Source organism: Jatropha curcas, chromosome 1 (assembly GCF_041381405.1).
Source record: "Jatropha curcas cultivar XTBG-Jc1 chromosome 1, XTBG_Jcur_1.0, whole genome shotgun sequence".
In the NCBI taxonomy this organism is placed as follows: Eukaryota; Viridiplantae; Streptophyta; class Magnoliopsida; order Malpighiales; family Euphorbiaceae; genus Jatropha; species Jatropha curcas.
In genome coordinates this window covers 29758773-29780828 of record NC_143151.1, presented here as the reverse complement: position 1 = coordinate 29780828, position 22056 = coordinate 29758773, and the positions used below count along the sequence as shown (strand labels likewise).

Sequence of the window (22056 nt, the reverse complement as noted above, 5' to 3'; positions counted from 1 at the left end):
AAAATTCCTTTTCTAAACGTATATTCCATTTCAAATTAAATTGAAACAATAATATAATAAAAAAAAAGATGATTAAAGATTAGAATTTTATTATTCCTTTTTCCCTCTTTCCCTTTAAAAAACCATGAATAATGGAGAAGGGAAAAAAAAAAAAAGTTACAGACACCTTTAATCTAAGAAATGATGTGATACAATGTTTATGAACATTCCACCGTCATCACACCATATATGTAACTTGTTATTGGTCCCCTCCCATCCCACCATTCACATTCAAAAGAAAAAAGCCTTTTAACCCTTTCGGCTAAAAGGTTAAAAAAATAAATAAAATAAAAAAAATCCACCAACTAAAATAGCATAAAGGCAATGTGTAGTACAAACGTAGAATACTAAAATAGAGTCATTAGCCATGTGTCGGGTATCAACTTTAGTCCCACTACCATTCCCCCGCCTAACGTGTGTCGTTTTATTTTTATTTTTATTAATATATTTTTGTGTATAACTCTAACCTTACATGTGTCAGATCCCTAGGCCCCTGGCCTTTTTCTTTTCCTGAAAAATGAATGTTAAATTTTTGTTAACTCTTTTTTAAAGGAGTTAATAAAGTATTATTGCTTGATATTAGGAAAAAAAACAGGAAGTTTTTCATTTTCTTTATTTTATAATAAGAATATCATCATGCTAACCTAGGTGTGTAATGAAAGTTCTAAGATTATTCTTTTTCTAATTAATTTTGGAGCAGACCTGACCTAATAATTTTATTGTATTGACACTTCAATAAGAGCAGAATTAGACCCTAACTTTAGGTGTCCAAAAATAAAATAAAATTTTTTGGATGTTAATATTTATATCGTAGAAATTATAAATAAAATTCATGTGATAAAAAATTTGTGTTAACGAAAGTTTGCAGAGACCCGACCCTATATACACCGTCACATTTCAGAAATAACCATGTGAAATAAAATATAAAAGTAACTATGTCATTTGCTGAAATAAAATATAAAAATACTGTATCATAATTAGACACCACAAAATTATTTCATTTTGTTCAGAAACATAATTATTATTAAAATATGGGCAAACATAGAGTTTAAGGGACCAAAAAAAAAAAAAAAAAAAAAAAAAAAAAAAAAAAGGAAAAAAATTCAAGTTCAAATTTATGTATTAGGCCTTTATCAGCTTCAATGGATAAAGGAAATTATATCTAAACCCACTTGACACCAATTGGTAGCCGATCAGTCATACTAGATTTGCTCGCTATTTTAAATTTTGGGTCTCATAATTTTGTCTTCTGTGATGAAATGCATTTCCATATATAGCCTTACATAGCTCTAGTGAACCACTACGACAGTTTCAGGGAGTCAATACATTAAAGAGCCACATACAGTGTCTTTCTATATATAGTTTCGACAACAGAAAGTTGATAGCCTATATTACATGCCATTAACGCCAACCATAATGACTATCCAGTAATGCTTCAATCACTACCTGCTGTTTATGGATAGGGTGACTTTCCATGCAAAAACATGTTTAATTATAATAGTTAGCGACCTAAGCAAGTAGGTATCACATGGTAGAAGCTTTTGCAAAGCTTGAGAATTTGGAAAACTCATCTTGTAAAAGAGCTTGTGGATTACCTTGCTCAATCTACACAAGCAGACAAACAGTGTTAGTTCTTCAAGCTATTTGCAATAGTCGAGTAGTACCGATAATCTCAAACAACAATTGATTACAATTATACTAAGATCGTACATGGTAGAAACAAATTTCACAAAAGTTATGGAAGTCATTTAGAATTTCATGCTTATATAGATTTAATGTAAATAAGAATGTCATTTTAATCAATTTAATTTGGCTGACTAAACCAATATTGATAATTTCCATATGAATTTTGTCTTTCAAATTTATTTATACTGGAGACAGGGCAAGCAAAATATTTCTATAAAGGAAAAAAGTTTCTTGAATAAATAATAGATGGTGGATCTATATTAACTAAATAATTAATTAAAATATGGTACTTGTGTCATTTTAATTTAGATGTTATCCCTTCAGTTCCACAAACTTACTAGACAAGCATAGACCATTATATGTTCATTTGAAGGGCATGCCTTTAACTTTATAGGGCTGTTTGATGCAATAACTTGTAATTTATTGTTCCACCAGCCTTAGCGGACTATTTCAGATATTAAATGAAAACACAAAATGAGCGTACCACATTCCCACGGTCAAGAACAAGGATGTTGTCCATATTCATAATGCTGGAAATGCGGTGAGCAATTGTGATTACTGTCATTCCTTTGCATTCAGTAGATATTGCATGTTGTAGTACTGAAGCTGTTTGAGTGTCAACGCTAGCTGTGCATTCATCCAAACAAAGTACCTGACAATTTACATCGTGTTAGTACTCTTTCACCATCTCTCATAACAGATAAACACAACGATACATAAATTTTTGTATCCAGTACCGAGCTACTTTTTCCTGTCAATATTTATTGTTGAATCTAAAATATCCAAGAATTTATAGTGTGTTTGTAATTTATTTCCCTATCTCAAAACAAGCAACAATTACATAGATGCATTCTTCTGCATAAATTTCACTGAATATTGCAGTAAATTTCAGCATTCCCCTACTATCCTTCATTTTCAGACTTGAGGAATCTTCAAAACGACTGCTCAAGTTAGTAGACATTATCAACCTCACTTTATCTGTACCTCTTTCTTTCTTTCTTTCTTTCTTTCATTTTATTCATGAAGTGAATGTCACATTTACATTCAATAGACCATGGCTGAAGTACTCGGCACCAGTTCAAGACCAGATTGGTATCAAATCATTGATGCAGAAAATATTATTCGTTTACCTTGGAAGACTTTAGAAGAGCACGTGCAAAGCATAGCAGCTGCCTTTGCCCAACGGAAAAAGATGATCTGGATTGCTTTATGTGAACATCCAGTCCACCTGCCATTTCTACTTCCTCCTTGACATGGCATTTCTCCAGAATACTCCAGATTTCAAAGTCATTAGTCATCTGAAGTGGATCAAGGTTTTCCCTAGATGTTCAAAGGACATGAAAAAAACTAACTATTTGAAGATTATCAAATGATTTCAAACTGCTACAAGACTATCAACCTCAACACAGAAGAAAGTGTGACATCCAAAATACCAGCGTAGCAGGACAAATGATCCACAAACAAAATTGATTGAGCATACCTTAATGATCCTTCAAATAGGAAGGGACTCTGGGGAACAACAGAAAAGTGTGAACGGAGATCTCTAACAGGAACATCAATTATGTTAATGCTATCAACCAAAATACAACCACCACATATAGGAGAGAGGCGGAAAAGGGCATTCAAAATACTGGATTTTCCAGCACCTGTTCTTCCAACAATCCCAACCTGCTTGAATTAAATTTTACAAGGTGAAAATTTGGGTACTGCAAAGCTTTGAATCTCAATACAAGTCATTGAATGCAAAGTCAGCATAGTTCAGTATCAGCATTATGTGCACTAACCTGTGTCCCTCCTAGAATGGTAAACGTAACACAATTTAGTGCAGGAGGCAAAGATGGCATGTATCTCATTGTAACATTCTGAAATTTGATTTGTCCTTGAAATGGCCAATTAGGATTCAGAGATAGTGATCCTCTAAGCTCTTCTTGGGGAATATCCATATACTGAAGGGTAAACAATGTAAGTAATTAACAGAGAAAGTTTATGAAATAACATACTCTATCTTGATACCTGAAGAGCTCTCTCAACAGAAACCATTTCCTTCTCTGTTTCAGTAAAACTTGTTAAAAAGCTTCCTAACAATGACACAATTGGAGCTGCATATGAGAGAGCCAAACCTACCTGCAAAAGCACATTAAATGTCAAAATGTGTATCTGGATTTGAAGTGAGTGACTGATCTACGATCTCACTGCTTTAAGCTTATCTGAAAATAAAATTTGATGGCTAAAATGGAAAATACAGAGAGGTTGAAGAGAGTACCAGCCCAGGAGTACCGAAACTAATTGGTAAATATCCACGGGATCCAACAACAGCCATCATGGCAACAAATGTGATGATAAATGCTGCTAACAACTAAAAGAAAGTCCACTAATCAGTAGAATAACCAGGGCAGTTTATATATAACTCCTTATATTTCTAAAGCATCATTAGTAATTAAAAAAGAAATTCACACCGTGAATTGCTTCACACAATATTCTCAGTCCATGCACATATCACTACCCGTGCTTAAGAAAAGTAGAAGTATTTCACGATCTTCATCTCTGATATATACCTGGAGACGCAATGAAAGCCACAAACTTGCTATTATCTCTGAGTAAGAAGTTCGCTGATACAAGGTCACATGCTCAGTGAATTTGGCAAAGAAGTAGTCCTGTCAACAACCAGCACTTGTCAGTGCATAGACAATTTTTTTTTCTATTTCATCGTATTGCCAGTAGTATTTATCAACTATATCAGTAAGAACACAAATATGAGAAATTTAAGATTTCTATTTAGAGACAATAATATAGGGCTTCAGTCAATGATGGCAGAACCAAAGCTATAAATATTCTGACAGTCTAAGGTCAAAGACCCTAGAGTTTGCCACAAGAAAATCTTGCAGATCCCTTGATCTAATTCCTCATAAAATTATGATCACTGATGTCTCGAGTGCAAACAGAGACTTACCAGTTTTAAACTTGAAAGATGAGGATTACTTCAGGTATGTAATTTTTTTTTTCCAAAATTAAGATATTTTTCTTTCTTTTCCTTTTTTTTTTTTTGGATCAAAACTTGCTTACCCTATCTTCTGAAAATATCTAAATGTTGAAAATAGGGGGAAAATTATTTTGTTTCAACAGCACAATTTCTTGGAAATGGATAGTAAGTCTTAATTTAGTAAGAAGTTAATGAAGTTTACCCCACTCAAGAAATGGTGTAACTGTAACTGCACATCTAATATCAATATTCCCGACACTGGATTATTTTAAAGCCTTTTTCTTTAGCTTCTCCAGACTTGTGCTGGAAATCACTCTTCCCTTGTAATTTTTCATTTTTTTCAGATGGTTCTTTTTAATGCATAGTGGAAAAAAATATATATAGCTGGCTCCAGTGCTAGTAGATATTCTAAAGAGTTATTTTTTCTACCTCAGAATTAAATGCCCTTATAGTGGAGGAGCCATCAAGTGTCTCTGTGAAGGTTGCATATATAGGCGAACGAGAAACACTGTCCAGTCTTCGCAGTTCCCTTGAAGTTGATCTGTAGAAAAACTGAAGAACTTCCAACTAAGTACAAAGCTCCATATTCCAACTGTCCGTTTTCTATTTATATTTTCACAATATTGTTACAAAAGGTTGCAAGTGTTTCTGAAAATACGATATATTTCTAAAACTTTGACCTCATTTTCCCTGCCGTTACTCGTCTCATTCCTTAAATTTCAACCAATATGGTTACAGGAATGAAACAATTCAAGGAAGGAATCTACCATGGTCATAATTTCACGCGAGGAACATTGCTGTGCTTTTATTGAACAATACCATTTGACATAGAACTAATTCCTGATCTTTGGGCATAATTACAAGAAGCTTTGAAGCATAAACAATTTATGTATATTATTCATTTACTTTGAAGAATAAAATTTGAAGCTATGATTAGAATTTGAAACTCTGGGTATCCTGAGGTCAAGCATATACCTGTAGCCTGCTGTAAATAAACCAAAATGGTAACAATAAAAGCAAGAAGACAACCTGCACATGCATATACATCCAGTAAAGGAAATGTTTTGTGCTTGTAAAAAGTATAGAAATTTCCATAGATCATAAAGTCAAAATGAAGAATTTTATGATTACCTGCACATATGACAAAACTATTGCTATTCCCAACAGGCCAACAAAATTGGCAAGGAGAATATTGAGAATGAAAGGAAGAGAATCATCTATTGTATAGAGATCAGAAGACATCCTAGAAAGTGCAATAAATATGTTAACATGTGCCTGGATAAACAAGACTGGCATAGTTATTAAGATAGCATCTTATTCTAACCTGTTAAGTATTCTTCCAGCAGGTGTTTGATCAAAGAACCACACAGGTGCGTCAATAAGCTTACTGAGCAAAGTATTGTGCACTTTCACTGCAGCATGCAACCCACCAAATGCAAATGAAAATGCCCTCACCAGTGTAAGAGATGAATTTATAATACAAAAGATGCAGAGAACAACCTGGACAATCAGTTTCCAAGTCAAAGAAGAAAGAAATAAGCTTATGAATAACAAGATCCCTTACCTCTTTTCTTCCCTCTACATTAACTTATACAATAACTTGGAAACACTAATACAGTGAAGGCAATTCCATTATACTACTCAACCGTTAAATTAGCTGACTGACTGCACCTTCAAGAGTGAACTAAAGGAGCACAAAATATGACAGTGAAATCTCTATATAACTGAAATATCATAAAAGGTGATACTTTTCATTAAATAGACCACATAGCTGGGAGTTGCTTAAAATTTCGTAGCGGAAAATTCAAGACTTTTGCACGTGCACCTTTATCCCCACTGATAAAGATAAAATATGGAAAATTTGACTTCTCTATGGACCTTGCACAATTTTAATACAATGGTCAGAACTCAAAAAATAAGAGCATAAAATAAGGTGATTGCAACTTTGCAATTAATATTATGAGAATCTACTACAAGGCTTTTAACAAAATAGCTGTACAATTAAATATTCTTATATTGATGTTGACTCCATATTCCTAAGATCGTTGCTTATATTTAGTGGATAAAGGTCTATGAGGCATATTTAGTTGCTTATATTGAGAATCAAGCTTGCATGACTTGATTGATTTTCATAATATCAGCAGCAGTAATCATTCCATGGATTTTTATATAGAATAAGAAAGGTCTATGAGGCAAAGGTCCTATAAATTAATAAAGTTAAACAGCATATTAGCAACAGTACTTTGTATAGGAAAAAGAATTACCAGAAAGAAGGATGTCGAGTAGCCTGCTGGACTACTTGCAGTGGTATCAACCCAATAGGACAGCCATAGATCATTTCCATTACGAGAAGCTTGCATTAAAATAGCTGACAGGCATATTACAACTGTTATGGACCAGCCGGAAAATGCTGCGTAATTCCTATGAAAAAAGTAAATTGTAAACATTAACAATCCAAAAAAAAGGGTTCAGTTATGATCAACTTTTCTTTGGCAACCAGCTAGAAAATTAAATGGAAAAGCTCTAATATTCCCTGCCCAGAAAACATTGGAATCCCTTATTCGCTAGAAATACTAAGCGGTAAATTATTACTTGTATACAGCAAGTTCAACTCTGCCCTCTTTCCTTATCTCAACTTCAACGATCTCTTGTGCGTCCTCTGAAATGTGGCTAGATTCTTTCTCCCCAGTGAGACTTTTTCTGCCTTCAATAGAAGTAACTATGCTAATTTCTTGCCCTTGAACATATGGTAATGTATCAAATTCATTCTGCGGAGAAAATGCGGAATATGATGATATTGGCAAGTCAGCCGAACTTCCCACCCATTTCACATATCCTTTATCCATTACAACAATCATATCAGCAGAAGATATTGCCTGCATGGGTTATGACATATAAACAATCATGTCAGAACAAGTTATCTCTGCATAACAGTGCCTTTTCAGGTGAAGTAATATTACTTCAAAAAAGAAAAAAAAAAATCATATAAAGCTTTCCTAATCCTCTTGCTGAGCATTTCTGAAAACTAAATTGTCCTTTTCTGTTTGGTTGCAACCTTGGAGATGAATTGGGAATATCTGGTTTCTGAACTAATCTAGAAAAATTAATTTCCTTAAAGAGAAAACCGTGAGAATCTTCGGTTAAATTCCTTAATAATGGCTCTGTTTTTCTTTGAACAGGAAAATGTTTTCCTTGGACTCATTTCCCACTGACTCCAAACATTAAAAAGGTTTAAAAAAAGTTCCAGTTCCACAAACAAACAGAGATATTGAATGCAGAATATTGAATTCAAGGAAAATACCTGGATATTATGGGTACAAAGAACACGGGTCTTTTGATCCATAAGAGGGCCAAAGATGACATTGTATAGAATCCACCTTCCAACTTCAGAATCAACTGCACTGAGGACGTCATCAAGTATATATACATCTGATCTCTGATAAATGGCTCTGTTGCACATCATTTTTTAGATAGACAAACATTTGTTTAAGAACAAGAAATAAAAATATAATTGGAACATAAGATGTTCGCTGTTCACTGATAAAAATACAAAAATAAAGAATTCAAGATGCAGAAAACCTAGGCTGCACAAATGTAGGAACGGCTGTCACAAGAAATAAAAAAATTCAAGCTGATTTTGATTTCAGAAGGGAGAAAAAAATAAATATGTAATGGATATGACCTTGCCAAAGCAAGACGAGCTCTCTGTCCTCCAGATAAGTTGACTCCTTTCTCTCCAATATAAGCCATGTCACCTCCAACCATCAATGAAATATCAACATCCAGCGCACAAGCCTTTATAGTATCTGAATATCTGTCAAGTAGTGAAAAGAAAAAATAAGAAAACAAAAAGCCCACCAGTCGAGAGCAGGACAACGTTCTTCCATAATATGACAAAACGTGCCACAATTTCACCTAGAAACATAACTTCCTCATTCCTTCTCAGTAAGACTGCCAAAAAACTAGAACATTTGCAATCAAATATGAAGCAACATAGTAAGGGATAAGGATTTCCAGCACAAGAAAAGGTACAAGATTTTGAAGAGGATAAAGAAGTTATACCTTTTTGGTTCATAGTTCATCCCAAATAAAATATTGTCACGTACTGTTCCAGACAAGATCCACGGAACCTGAAATTCGAAAAAGAAAAAAATCGACAAAAAATATTTTGCATAAAAGAGGAGTAAGCTACCCAAGCACTACTTAGGAGAAGTCTATAAACCTGTGGCACATATGCTATAGATCCGTTTGAATGAACTGACCCATGGATAAGCCGCATTTCCCCCAATATTGCACCCAATAAGGATGATTTGCCTGAACCAACCTGGATAAACAAAGTTAGGAAGGGGAAAGAAGAACGCAGGACGGAACATATGGGAGAATAGGATCCATCCTAGAGATGTTATTGGAGCTTTGAGAAAATGTATCAGCTAACAATCTTCCAGTCACTTATGTGTTAAATTGTGCGACAAAGGGAGAAGTGCCAATCACCTAAACAGGTGGTGCACATGATCTTTCCAGGGCATCTGCACCCAATTTGTATATTAAAGTAGAAATAATCACTACAATATTTACAACTATAACTATAATGAGATAGAAGAGTTCACATTATTACCACCTATTAAGAGGAAAAGAAAGACTAAGATTGACAAGGAACTCTTTACTTATTCTCTTAAATACAATATATTCATCAGTTCTTCACCCACAAAGCTTTAAAAGGAAGCTTAGTCTTAAAGAAATCAGTATTTCACGTTCAAATTTCAAAGCTCTAACACTATTTTCAATTTCTTTTACTTTTTTTTTTTTTCCTCTTTTGTTTCATTCTCAAACCTGTAATTCCAAAAAGCATCATGTATGGAATTGAAATTTGACCTCTCCAGTTATCGCAATGAATGACCCCTTTGGAAGAGATAGAGTTGCATGATTTAACACCAGATTCTGATGCTGTTCATTACTGCTTGACCAAGCACAGCATGCATCATGCATTATAACAGCCATGTCTTTAGAGGTAGAGTCAGACTGGTAATTCAAGAAAAGAGATGGAGATTCAGCTTTTTGGTCTATTTCACGTCTGTACTCTGAACAGCAGAGAAACCTGCTCAACCTCCGGATTGATACAAGTGCCTGGTTTAAAGAGAAATTGCAACTATCAATAATTAGCATATCGAATATTTATTAAAAATTCACATTACACGTGCAACTCACATCAATCAATCCATTGATGACCCATGGGAATGAATTGAGAGGAGATATCAAATTATTGAACAAAGCAAGACAGGTGAAGACCTGAAACGAAGATTCTTGGAGATATTAAATTTTTTGTAGTTATCACATTGTTGCTAAGTAACGAACAGAATAAATACTAAAAATAGCATAAATAGAGAAGTTTGACATTGCTATATCACATGAGATACAATCAGAATACCGTAGCAGCCTCAAGTTGATGCCCCATCAAAGTAAAAATTCCAAATGTAAACAAAGAGAAGAGAGTTGGTGTCGTAGCCCAAAAGAAAACGCACCATGCATCCAAATATTTCCGTGTCTGACAAGAAAGGGAAAAGATAATGATTGGTAATTATTCGAGAATTTGAAGAAAAGGAATAATGCCCAATATATAGTATTTATCTAAGACCACCCAAGTAAAATATTAATGCCATACAGCTAAGTGTTTCACTTCTGAGGACCTTGTTTCCATCAGCCAACTAGAGAAAAGATGCTCCCAGCCATACATCTTTAAAGTGCGAATATGTGTCAAAATTTCTCCTGTTCTTCTAATCCTGTGACAGAAGATACCTATTAGAATGAGTGTCGATCAAAAGAGGACTCCTATGTGTGCATTTTTCTGATCCCATAATCCCCAAGGTTCCATTTGGCGAGTCATAATATAATGGAATGGAATGGAATATAGTCAAGTGTGTTTCTAGAGTAATGTTTACATTAGAAATGCATTTGGTTACATTAAGCATTTGATTACATTATTCCCATGCAGTTCACTAATGGAGTCCATGATTATTTATGCATAATCATCACTGAGCTTGAAATTCCTCTTGCTCTTGGTAAAACTGTTGAAATGGCGCTCAGAACTAGAAAAAATTTGTGAAAGATCATTGGAGGACAAAGACCATTTCTTACTTATTGTAAAGACGATGTTGATTACAGGGAAAATGTGTTTGGATGAGTGAAGACTATCTCACAAAGCACTAGGACTCAAGAAAAAAAAAAAGAAAGACTATTCTCCTTCATGTCTATTAGCTGACTGCTCATGCACAATATTAAAATCCATCACGTACATGTTTAAGGCAGCAACAACCGTCTTGGTTATAATAATCATACATCCAACTCTCAGTATTCATTTTGCAAACAACAGAGTAAAAAATTATATGAATACAAATGTGTACCTCTCATCTTTTTGCTTCATCATTTTCTCAGTAGCGGTTGCAATTAACTCAGAAATCCATTTATTCACTGCATAAAAAATATTAAAATAATAAAAGAAATATATCTTGTCCTTGGATAATAAGCTGCAATAAATAACATTACAACTTACAAGTGATACTGCAGAAGTGTCCATAATTCTAAATGATATACATGTGTGTGCAGGGGCGGCGCTATACTATGTGAAGTGGGGACCCCACTCAATTTTTTAAAAAATATTTATAAAATAGGATTAAATTGATAAAAGAAATTATATATATATATATATATATATATATATATATATATATATATTATGTGAAAAATTTAGAGTTTTTAATCCAATTGACCCCACTAAAAATCAAATTTAATAAAATGACAGAAACTAGAAAATATTTCGAGCTCCGCCACTCTATGTGTTTGTGTATGTGTGGATGGAGATGCCTGATAAGAATGATGGATTATGAGAAAGGACTCGCATGATACATTTAGAGATTTTCAATTTGGGAAATCCAAAACGAACCATGGGAATATAAATTAGGCATATAGGTAAAAGCTTCTGCTGGAAAGCACCAAGGTGCAAACTTTTACCACTTCTTGCAAATTGTGAGGAGACTTTGTCTAGATTACCTATTCTAGAAACCCTATTTCAGAAGCACCAGCATTGGCTAACTAATGCAATTCTCTTCACGTTATCCTCCAACATAATCAGTGTACTCCACATATTATTTTTCTTCTGGATACTTGTGATCATGTGTATTTTTGGGTTAGTTTCAAATATTTTGTTATCGGTTATCTAGTATGATGATTTAAGATCTAAATTTAACAACTTTATTTCTACCAACATATATATATTTTTTTTCATTGCATGATTTTTACTTAGTCTCTCTACCCACACAAGCAAACGAGAGTTTTTTCTTAATCATTTGCATTCAATCAATACATGGGATTTACATTGTAATTTTAGGCTGAGCAATAGGAAGGAACCATGTTCAGCACACACTTTTGATAAAGAGCCATTAGCATGTTCATGATGAGAAAGTAAATTTTGCTAAACAAAATTACACAGAAGTGCTTATTGCAGATTTTATGCAAAAATTGAGACATCAAGTAGAACACACACCTGGTATTAGCAAGATTGTTATTGCCAGTCCAGAAAGAAAAGCAAATTTGACTTGGGTATACAAAAGATACAATGCTACTCCAATTTGTAAAGGCAAGCTGAAAATATCATGAGAGCTTAATTATTCATATTATCATACAAAGAAGATACCACCATAGACCCTTGCTACCAAAAATATGGAGCAAAGAAAATCAAAATACCAGTGGTGACAAAAACTATTGACAAATTTACAGACTAAAAAAATGTACACTCTTATCCGTTACAGGAATCACTGCCACATATTCCCAGTCAAAGTTATGTGCAAAATAAAAAAAATAAAACTGGCCAACCAAATATGAACTCCTTAAGAAACTATTTTGCATTGATTTATTTCAATTTCCGATGAACTCATTTCTAGTTTTATGAAGAAGTTATTCAGGTTTCTGACTGTCTTCATCCATCTCTATGAAAGTATTTCATTTAGATAAAAAAAACAAAAAAAAACGCCAAGAGAAAGAGTGGATGATTCTGTTTGATACAAAAGATATATCACCACCTTCTAACCATGCAAAGTCATTTGGGTTGCATAGTACAATAATACAACTTTTAAATCCAACAGTAAGTTCCTGTTCTGACACTAAGCAGAATTGAGTTTCTCTTTAACTAATCATACCACAGAATTTGACAGATTTAATTTTCTTTCATAAATAGGATAAGATTGCAGCTTTTTTTTACCTCCATACATCATGGAAACTGTTACACAAGTTGACAGTTCGATCAGCATCTACAGACATAAACGTCTGTACTTCCCCCTCAGAAAATTTGGATCGCTCTGCTAGGGTAACACTTAGGCACTAAGATAAAAGTATTAATGAATGTCATAGTGATTATAAAGCAGCGGTAACTGGTAAGTAATAATACACAAAGCAAGCTGAAAACTAACATCCTAAAGAAGAATCAACAATAGGTTTTCAAACAGAAATATCACATCCACTTGTGAGCTACAACAAATAATTCAATTCCTACCAAAAAACGTAGAGTTTTGTATAGTGAACAAGCAGATAAAGATATACACTAAGTAATTAGTGCTAGAACAACAAGGATGTCAAATTTAACTAAAAGAATTTGGAACTATGTGAATTTGAATTTGACAGTGAGAAAGAATTCAGCAAATAATTATTCTGCCTACATGAAGATTTGAAAATAGTTTTAATTATTAAAGCACAACGCACTTATACTTAATTTGGTAGGTCATCATGAATCTTTTTTTCAAAAAATTTACATTTCTATTGTGTTTTTCATGCCATTACTATTTTGCTCTACCAAATGTATTCATAAATCTTACACAAATATGAGATAAACCTGATTTTGATTACTTTACCAGAAGACAAATATTTGTTATTGGAGCAGCAAGAAAGCTAGTCCCTAACATCACACATCCTAGGTGCAGAATTCTAGTATCCAAAATTTATCCATCCTCATAAGCTTCTCTTTCAAAACAAAGTTTGTGAAATACTCAACTTAATTCGATATGCATTAATTGCAAGTAAGATAAATAAAATTGTCAAGAATTTAGTCCCAATATAGTCAAATAATAACAGCAATCCACTAGCTTACATGCATTCATGTCTAAAGCCTATCAGAAATGCATAATATTTGTACCTTCTGATAAATTACAGTCATAATACCAGATCGTAGCTTTAGCTTCAACTTTGCAAGATGAAATGTATATTGTGTATCTAAGAAAGATCTGCAAAATTGGGACATCTGTTACTGTTAAAATGTCATCAACTAAACTGAGACAATTCCAAATTGAGAAATGATTCTTAAGTGACAAGAATGCTTAGAATCCTGCAGTAAGCGAAATACAAAAGAAAGGTCTTCATGTATGCATGCTACTCTTTAACTTAAAAAAATGTTCAGCAAAAATAAAGGCGGTGGATAACTTCCAATGCCACACAAACTTCTTTTGTGTCACATATTAATCCTATTTTGGTTAAAACTTTCTAGCAAAATTTTCAACTAAAATAAATTTAAGAGAAGTGCCAATAATTTAATTACAAGGAAAGAAAAAAGAAAGAAGGAAATAAAGAAAAAGAGAGTTGCAAAAGAGCTAAATAAGTTATTGGAGATTGAGAATGATATTTACTTTAAGATGGATGTAAGGCCCAAGGATAGTGCAAGAACATAGCCATCCTGGTGTGCAGAACCTGAAACATGACAACCAATTTCACCAACATATGTTTATCAGCATAAAAGATCAATGACCACAACTATAAAGCAATAAAAGGTTAAATGCATGCAGTTTGCATCTAAATGTATTAAAATAAAAAAATCCAAATTAAATAGCATCATTCTGCCTACAAGATCCATCATTAGCTAAGACATGAAATAAAGAAAATGTATTCATTGCTGAACAACCAGAATTAGAAACTGATCAAATCCTCCAAACCTTGTTGAAGAAACCGAATGAGCTTATTGAGAAGCAACGGTCCCGCAAAACCAATTAAATCATTGAACACCTGTAAAAAGTAAAATTATCTATATCTATAATAATATAAAAGTGGGAATGGGGAATATTGAAATTTCCAAAAATGCCCCTATTAAATTTATAGATTGACAAAAATATCATCAAGGACCTTTAATTTTATTGGTTGAAAAATAAAGACAACTTGATTAGTCACATTAATTGCCCATTTAAATCTAAATTCTACTGAATAAGATAATAAATAATATTATATATTATATAAGGTATATATTAAATATGGTAAGAATATAATATTTTTAAGGATTTTAATTTTAGTTGTTGAAAAAAATAAATGCAATTTAATTTTGATTAGTTATATTAATTTTATATTTAAATCTAAATTATATTGGATAAACTAAGAAATTATATTATATACAAAATAAAGTATATATTAAACATAGTAAGGATATAATATCTTTAAAGAATTTTAATTTTATTAGTTGAAAAAATAAAGGCAGTTTAATTTTGATTGGTTATATTATACAATATAAGGTACATATTAAATATAGTAAGAATATAACACCCTTAATAAATCTTTAATTTGATTGGTTATAATTATTTCCTACAAGTAACTTATCTACAATGAATAATGTAATTTATTATTATTATAATAAGAAATATTATTTTAAGATTTATTGTTTGATATAAAATAGAAAATAAAACTCACTAGAAATATATCTATAATATAAAATTATGATATAACACATTATATTAGTAAACCATATAACAAGTTGAATGAAATTTTTTTCCTATCAAAAAAAAGCAACCACAAAATTAAATGCTCATAGACTTTAGCTAAAAGTAAAAATAAAAAATACCAAAATTATAGACGATGCTCTAAAACAATAAGTAATATATTAATTATTATAATGACTATCTATCTATAATATATAATATCTATAATATAAATTCAAAACATAATAAACCAAGTCAAGCTAATCCTCATTTTAAAACAATTTATTGTTTTAGTAGTTTATTATTTCACAAAATATTCTTTTTACTGTTTTGCAAGTACTTTTAGATTTTTAGTAATATAAATTACTCATAATATTATAATTTATAACAAAAAAATTAATAGAAAATTATATATATATATATATATATATATTAAATTACATTTATTTGCAATGAGTAAAACTCAATAAATATAAACAATGTGCAACAAACATTTGAGAAAATTAGTTCATTATAAATGTATTTACCTTTAAGGAAGCAACAAATAAAATTATTTAATGAAAAGATTATATTCATCATAGATACCTGATCTTTTATGGAAAATGAAGCATTTGACAGACAATCACCAAAATGGTTTTCTCATGTAGCAATCCAATATTCCTATTTTTGTTCTCCTGATTTATATTTCGGTCTCATATTCCAATATGAGGAAAACCTTTTTCATAACAACCAAAATGGTTAACACAAAAATTAACATAGGTTTACCTATTTTCAACAATTTTTAAATCATTAGGAGTGATATGTGAGGGATATCTAACTAAGCAACAACTTCATAACCATATGAAATAAAATATACATAGCCACTATCATGGAAAAGGGGCTAGTTTAAAAAAGGGAAGCAAAATGAATAATTATCTCCTTGATCGACTATGCAAAAGATAATCGCTATGTACTTTCTTCTCTAATAACAAATGGATGGATAATGACCTTAGATTAGATTCAGTATCCCATCTTGACAATAACAATCATATAAGCTTTATAATATGATGTGAATTTCAGCCTGAGTGAATAAATTACCTTTAATAAACCAATACAAAAGTACGGCCATCCATATGCATAGCCAATGGCTTTAAACAAGAAGGGATTAGAGCTCCTCAGCTGAACTTGCCAGCAGCTTAACAATCTGTCATGACAGGTTGAAGGTTCCATGTCATTAGGTAGCCAAAGCAAATCTTCAAAGTCAAGCTGCTTTATGGTACCACGCTTCAACAAAGAAGTGATAGATTTGAATGTCATGAGATCCCAACATCTCCGAGTGTTTCCCTTCGACAACCATGTGATGTACAATCATTTACCATGGAGTTTATTGAATTTCATATAAAGGAAATGAATAATAAACAACAGCAAAGGGAGGATCTCATTATTGATGTGAGCCTCACCTCTTCAAAGAACTGAGACTATACTACTTGTGAAAGAGAAAAAGGAAATAGAAATTAACTGTTTCAGCTGTAGTGACACTATATCATACACCCTTTTAATATAAGTAAAAAGGAAAGATGATGAACAAGTGGCATAAAAAAATGCAATTCTAAAATGTAGACAATGGAACAAGTTGCTCAACAAAATAGACAGAGAATAAGTGAAAATTCATTAGCAGAGGTGGAAATAAAATATTGTAACTATTCTGAAATAACCTTATGGACATGTGAAATAGTCATTCGGACATGAATTTCACAACTGCAGTCCTATTCCCCATGGACAGGGGTTTTAGCTATCATCGGGAAGAGAAAGTCTACTACTAAAGCTTGAAATGCCAGAACTACATGGTATAGCTGGGAGAAGCTAGAATATTGGTCCAAAAATTCCTATCCTAGAAAACACCATTGATAAATGTTATTTGACATGCAATGCGCTTAGAACTTCTATGGTGGTCCATGCCAAAAGATTACTTGTGGAGTTAACTGATATCAAACTCAGCAAACCTTCTAGTGAAGTAGAAATATAACAAAATAAAATGACAATAGCAAAAGAACACCAAACTATTGAAAAGCCTTTTTAACTACAAAATACGAGATATTAATTAAAAATTTTATTGCAGCAATTTAAATTATAAAAAGAATGAAAGAAACATAAATCTTACTGAAAAAAATTAAAATGGCAACAAATTACTTACGGAGTGACCATCTCCCTCGATATCCATATCAGCTGCAAGAAGAGGATCTTCTATTGAACTATAATGGTCGATGAATCCCGATATTAGAAGAATAACAAAGATAAAATATAACTTCATAGAAAAATGTACCTCAAATGAACAAAGTGGCTAGATATCTGGACATAATATCTTTCAGCAATCAAATGTTCAATGGGAAAACAAAATTTTAATCCTTACAGGCTTGTAACAAACAAGATTGAACAACTACACTATGTTATTGAGCAATTATTAACAAACAGATATAATTAAGTACTATTTGATGATTTACATGTGTATGAGCATACCAGCATCTCTGCACATGTTTGAGGAAGACAAGGGATTTTCAATTGAGTAAACATACTTTCTTAATGGAATTGAGAAGCAATAGTGACAAGAGCATTAAATCAGAATCCACTTCAGTTATCATGCAATGCTATAAGAATGGAAATGTTGGAAGCCACGATGCTTGAAGATATTAGCACTATACACCTAAAAACGCTTGCAAAATTATGTTGCCTATTCTCACATCTAGTTTCTCCATGTGAAAAAAACAGTATCTTAACAATAATTTATCCAACCATTTTAAAACAAATAATCTCACTATTCAATATATTTCTCATTGGTTGCTCCAATAACAATGGAAGGTCACCTTAGTTGGCAATTTACTAGTCAGTAACCACAATGGCACATTTCATTACAACTAAATCAACTTTGGCAGCATCATATGCAGTTGCTTAGAGGCACACCGGAGGAAGGGCATCTCGAGTGAAGTTGTGAAATGAAGAAAAGTTGGTAGTTGATCAAGATTCAAAGAAATATCGCACTCAATGAACTAGTTTTAGTGAAGATAACGACAAGGAAAGAAATCAAGTTAAAAAAAAAAAAAGTAGTCCTTGGTACTCACGAAGTTTCCAATTTTAGGAACGTAAAGACAAATTCACTCCTCCATATTCTAAACAAGATTCCACAACGACATTCGAACAGGCCAATAATAATATTAACAATATAGCCACACACACACACTTGTTCGTTAAGAGCATGATTTTGCGCACATTTTATCTATGACCATGTTTTTAGCGTTATCCTTCAATAATACCATTGGAATATAGCAACATTCAAAAGTAAAGACACTACGAGTAAAAAAAAAAAAAAGTGGTTATACCTGCTTTTTTGAGATGCTTGCTTTATCCTGATAATGTTAATGGATAAGCCAAACATGATGTCCAACAAAACAACTGAACTCTCTTTTAGGCATCTGAAAACCTCCCTCTAATTTCAAATAATTGAGATTTCAATTTATCAGTGAAAAATGAAACAATATTCCTATATCAAAAGCACACACAATGAATGTGACACCCTAAGCGAATACCACTCGGCTAAGCACAAGATGTAAGTGAAGTACATAAGAATTGGCAAGCCTTAGACTAGCAAAAGGCCTTTTGGGCTTGAGTTGGTTCTAGCCCAAGAACAAAACCGTGCAGGCCTGAGTTGGTTCGGCCCAAAGCGGACGATATCTTGCTAGGCCTGGGATGCCACAATGAAATATGGTATTAAATGGAAAAGGATCTCTATTGCTAGGAGGAACTAAATGCCCAGAGATCTGGTCTCTATGTTACTCAAACAAACACTGTTATACCCCTAAGGATGGGATGAAGTTCAAAAAATCATGGCAAGTCCCAAGAAATGCCAAACAAACTCATGCTTTAGCAAGTCCCAAGTGACAAAAATGTAATATTTCCATTTCATTATGGAGCTATCCACTGTAATAAATGACAATGTAAAAATTGCTTAGGACCATGCAAGGCAGACAGAATGAAGCTAACAGAAAAGTAGGGAAAAAAAAAAAAAAAAAAACAGAAGTACCTCCAATAATGCAAATGTTTTGTACAGATGAACAATTTCAAGTAGCACTTTCATGATCCACCAGAAACAAATGAGCTGGTTGCAAAATATTTCATGGAAGCAGGCCCACCTTGCAGAAATTATAATGGTTGTCTGCACATTTGTAAGAGCAGAAACTTGAACTAAAACTCTTACCCCAGCACAACAAAGGTTATGACAATACAGAGAACAAATTAAGTTATAAAAACCTTACCCAGACTACCAATTGAGAACTTCTGAAAAGCCATTCATCATAAACAACAAATTCTCCATAAAGTTCTTTCTTGATAAGCAAAACCATGTCCATAAATGACATACATGCTCCAAGGGCAGGTAGAAATTGCAACACAACCTTTTTTGTAAAGGTCATCTGCGTAATCCTTATAAAGCATTAGAACATCTAAAATTAAGAGTTGAGAGAGACATAATTGAGAAAGAGTGCATAATTTGGAGAAAGAAGTCAGGAAGATTGATCACAGGAGCGTTTAGTGTGTAGACCATGCATGTGGTGAGAGAACTTGGAAGTTAAATCCGGAAGCATAACACATAAAGATTACTGGTTTATCATCTAAGAAGTTCCACACAACCACACGAATTAAGCTCAACTTTAAGGCATAAAATCCATACCCTGCGAATCCTTCCGGCACTTCTCCGAGTAATTGCAAGTATTGAAATTATAAGAATAGTCACCATATTTGCACCAAATCCTAAAACTTTACACATTGTCAAGGAAAAGCAATTCATGCAAACAGCAGTTATGTTTGTCATTAAGAATGTGAAGAATAAGCGTATTTACTTTAAGTTAATTAGTATAGATTTTATATTTGTATATTATAGAAAATTAATTACAGCTAAGTACTTACTGTTACTTTACCTTTGTATATAAATACTTTACAGTGCATTAATGAAGAGTAATCTGGAAATTTTCAATTTCACTTTGTTTCAAAGAACACAATTGAAAACAAAACTTTAACAGATGTAAAAGGATATATATTATCAAAACACTCTGAGAATGTAATTCCATCCCACACCTGAAAACCGGAAAGAAAAAAATCAAAACCATTTTAGAATGTCATTCGTAATATCCAAACAAGAAAATAATCCTAAACTCCATTGTTTGCACTTCATTGTTCAGTAAGCTCTGTCACAGAATCACACCAAAAAATAGAATAAAATTATTATTTTTTAATATGATAATCTAAATTAAATTAATAAAAAAGACATTAAGTACAGTAAATTTCCTACGTAAAGGAACCACAATTTCATTTTCTTGCACTTTCTTACACTTCCTCAGCAGCCAGCCAGAAATATAACTAATTCCACTCAGAAACAGAGTCCAAAAAGCTCATTTTCTTACCATAAAAAAGAATAAAAGAGAAAATTCCTCGAAATTCAGTATTTATACAGTTGAAACATTTTTTACAGCATGATTATCTTTACTAATTCTGAAACGACCAAAACAAAATGAGTTTAAGAGAAATGACAGAGAAGGAAGCAAACAGAGAAGTATAAAACGATGAGTAAGAGGAAAAGGAAGAGAAACGCACAAATGGAGAATTAGGGCAAATATGATTCTTCCATTCCATTGCTTTGTGTTTGGTTTCGCGGAGGAAGAATGGAGTGAGCAAAAAAGAGAAAGAAATAACACACTTCCTCTGCAGTTTGGAAGTCCACGGACCGCACTACTCGGGCCAATACGTTAGTGCCTTTATAATTACAGCCACGTGGTTTGGCGGGTGTATGGTTATTATATGCGGTTTAGAATTGCAACGATGTTGACAATGTAGGATTTGGTTAATTAATTTATTAATAGCACTGTTCCAAAATATAAAAAGGTTTTTATACCGAATTAAAAAATAATCTATTAATTCTTCTATTCCAAAATATAAAAAAGGTTTTTTACGATATTAAAAAAATAACTTTTTTTTAACTATAATAAAATCAATAATAGTTAATCAAATTACCATTTATCTCGTATCATTATTCATATTTCATATCATTATATTGCATCCGATATGTATACGGTAAAAAAAATCATTTATCATTTTTTAAAATATTGAAAACAGTTTATATTTTAGAATAATGACATCAAAACGATTTATAATTCGTATTTAATTGAAAGTTTAAATTTATAGATTTTTTTAAGAATTTTTTAAATAAAATTAAGTGATTTAAATTCCATCTCAGTAGAAAATGATTGAGTTATAAAATCATTTTCATAGTATCAAATAGTGGACTCAATATTTTATATAGGCTTTTAACATAATCGTCACAACACGAAAGAGATGAATAAAAAAAAGTGTTTTGTGTGAGAATAAAATAAATTTTAAATCAAGAAAATAACTTATTAATAATTTTTCCATCAATCTTAGCCTATAAAATAAAAGTAAAATTATAATCACAGCATTGAATAGTACAGTCGATATCTTATAAACGTTTTTAATATAATCGTCATGAAAGAAATTAGTAAAAAAAAGTAAATATTGTCAGAACAAGAGAAATTTTAATTAAGAAAATAATTTATTAATAATTTACTTTTTCTATTATCTCCAGTCTAAATT

The 22056-nt window shown here is 32.1% G+C and overlaps 1 protein-coding gene across 6 annotated transcripts; it reads right to left on the bottom strand.

The window, feature by feature from the left end:
- Positions 1-1211: 1211 nt before the first annotated feature.
- Positions 1212-21192, bottom strand: ABCC13 (multidrug resistance-associated protein 11). 6 transcript variants are annotated; one of them, XM_012212102.4, is made up of 36 exons: positions 21043-21192; positions 20486-20526; positions 20123-20210; positions 19710-19865; positions 19478-19609; positions 18777-18883; positions 17597-17654; positions 16501-16746; positions 14674-14743; positions 14371-14431; positions 13884-13971; positions 12957-13075; positions 12243-12340; positions 11104-11170; positions 10365-10482; positions 10131-10247; positions 9911-9991; positions 9578-9829; positions 8928-9029; positions 8768-8835; positions 8388-8519; positions 8007-8154; positions 7298-7581; positions 6970-7126; positions 6030-6205; positions 5837-5948; positions 5681-5734; positions 5135-5257; positions 4281-4379; positions 3989-4081; positions 3739-3849; positions 3510-3671; positions 3206-3393; positions 2856-3045; positions 2210-2377; positions 1212-1644 (listed from the first exon to the last, which is right to left on the bottom strand). In XM_012212102.4, the coding sequence occupies exons 1-36, from the start codon at positions 21079-21081 to the stop codon at positions 1564-1566; spliced, it is 4386 nt and encodes a 1461-aa protein (XP_012067492.1). In that variant the 5' UTR covers positions 21082-21192; the 3' UTR covers positions 1212-1563. The 6 variants fall into 6 exon arrangements, 5 of the variants coding, with proteins under 5 accessions (XP_012067492.1, XP_089575039.1, XP_037494972.1 ...); XM_089718913.1 differs by having other exon boundaries at positions 16501-16686; XM_037639044.2 differs by lacking the exon at positions 21043-21192 and having other exon boundaries at positions 20123-20209; positions 20486-20504.
- Positions 21193-22056: the final 864 nt, after the last annotated feature.

Excerpts from the sequence above, each read along its gene's own strand:
- ABCC13 (XM_012212102.4), bottom strand. The coding sequence starts at position 21,081 with ATGGAATGGAAGAATCATATTTGCCCTAATTCTCCATTT. Across the intron at positions 19,610-19,709 it reads GTTCTCAATTGGTAGTCTGG|ACAACCATTATAATTTCTGC; the intron begins GTAAGGTTTTTA and ends ACAAATGTGCAG. Across the intron at positions 12,341-12,956 it reads AGTTTCCATGATGTATGGAG|CTTGCCTTTACAAATTGGAG; the intron begins GTAAAAAAAAGC and ends TGATATTTTCAG.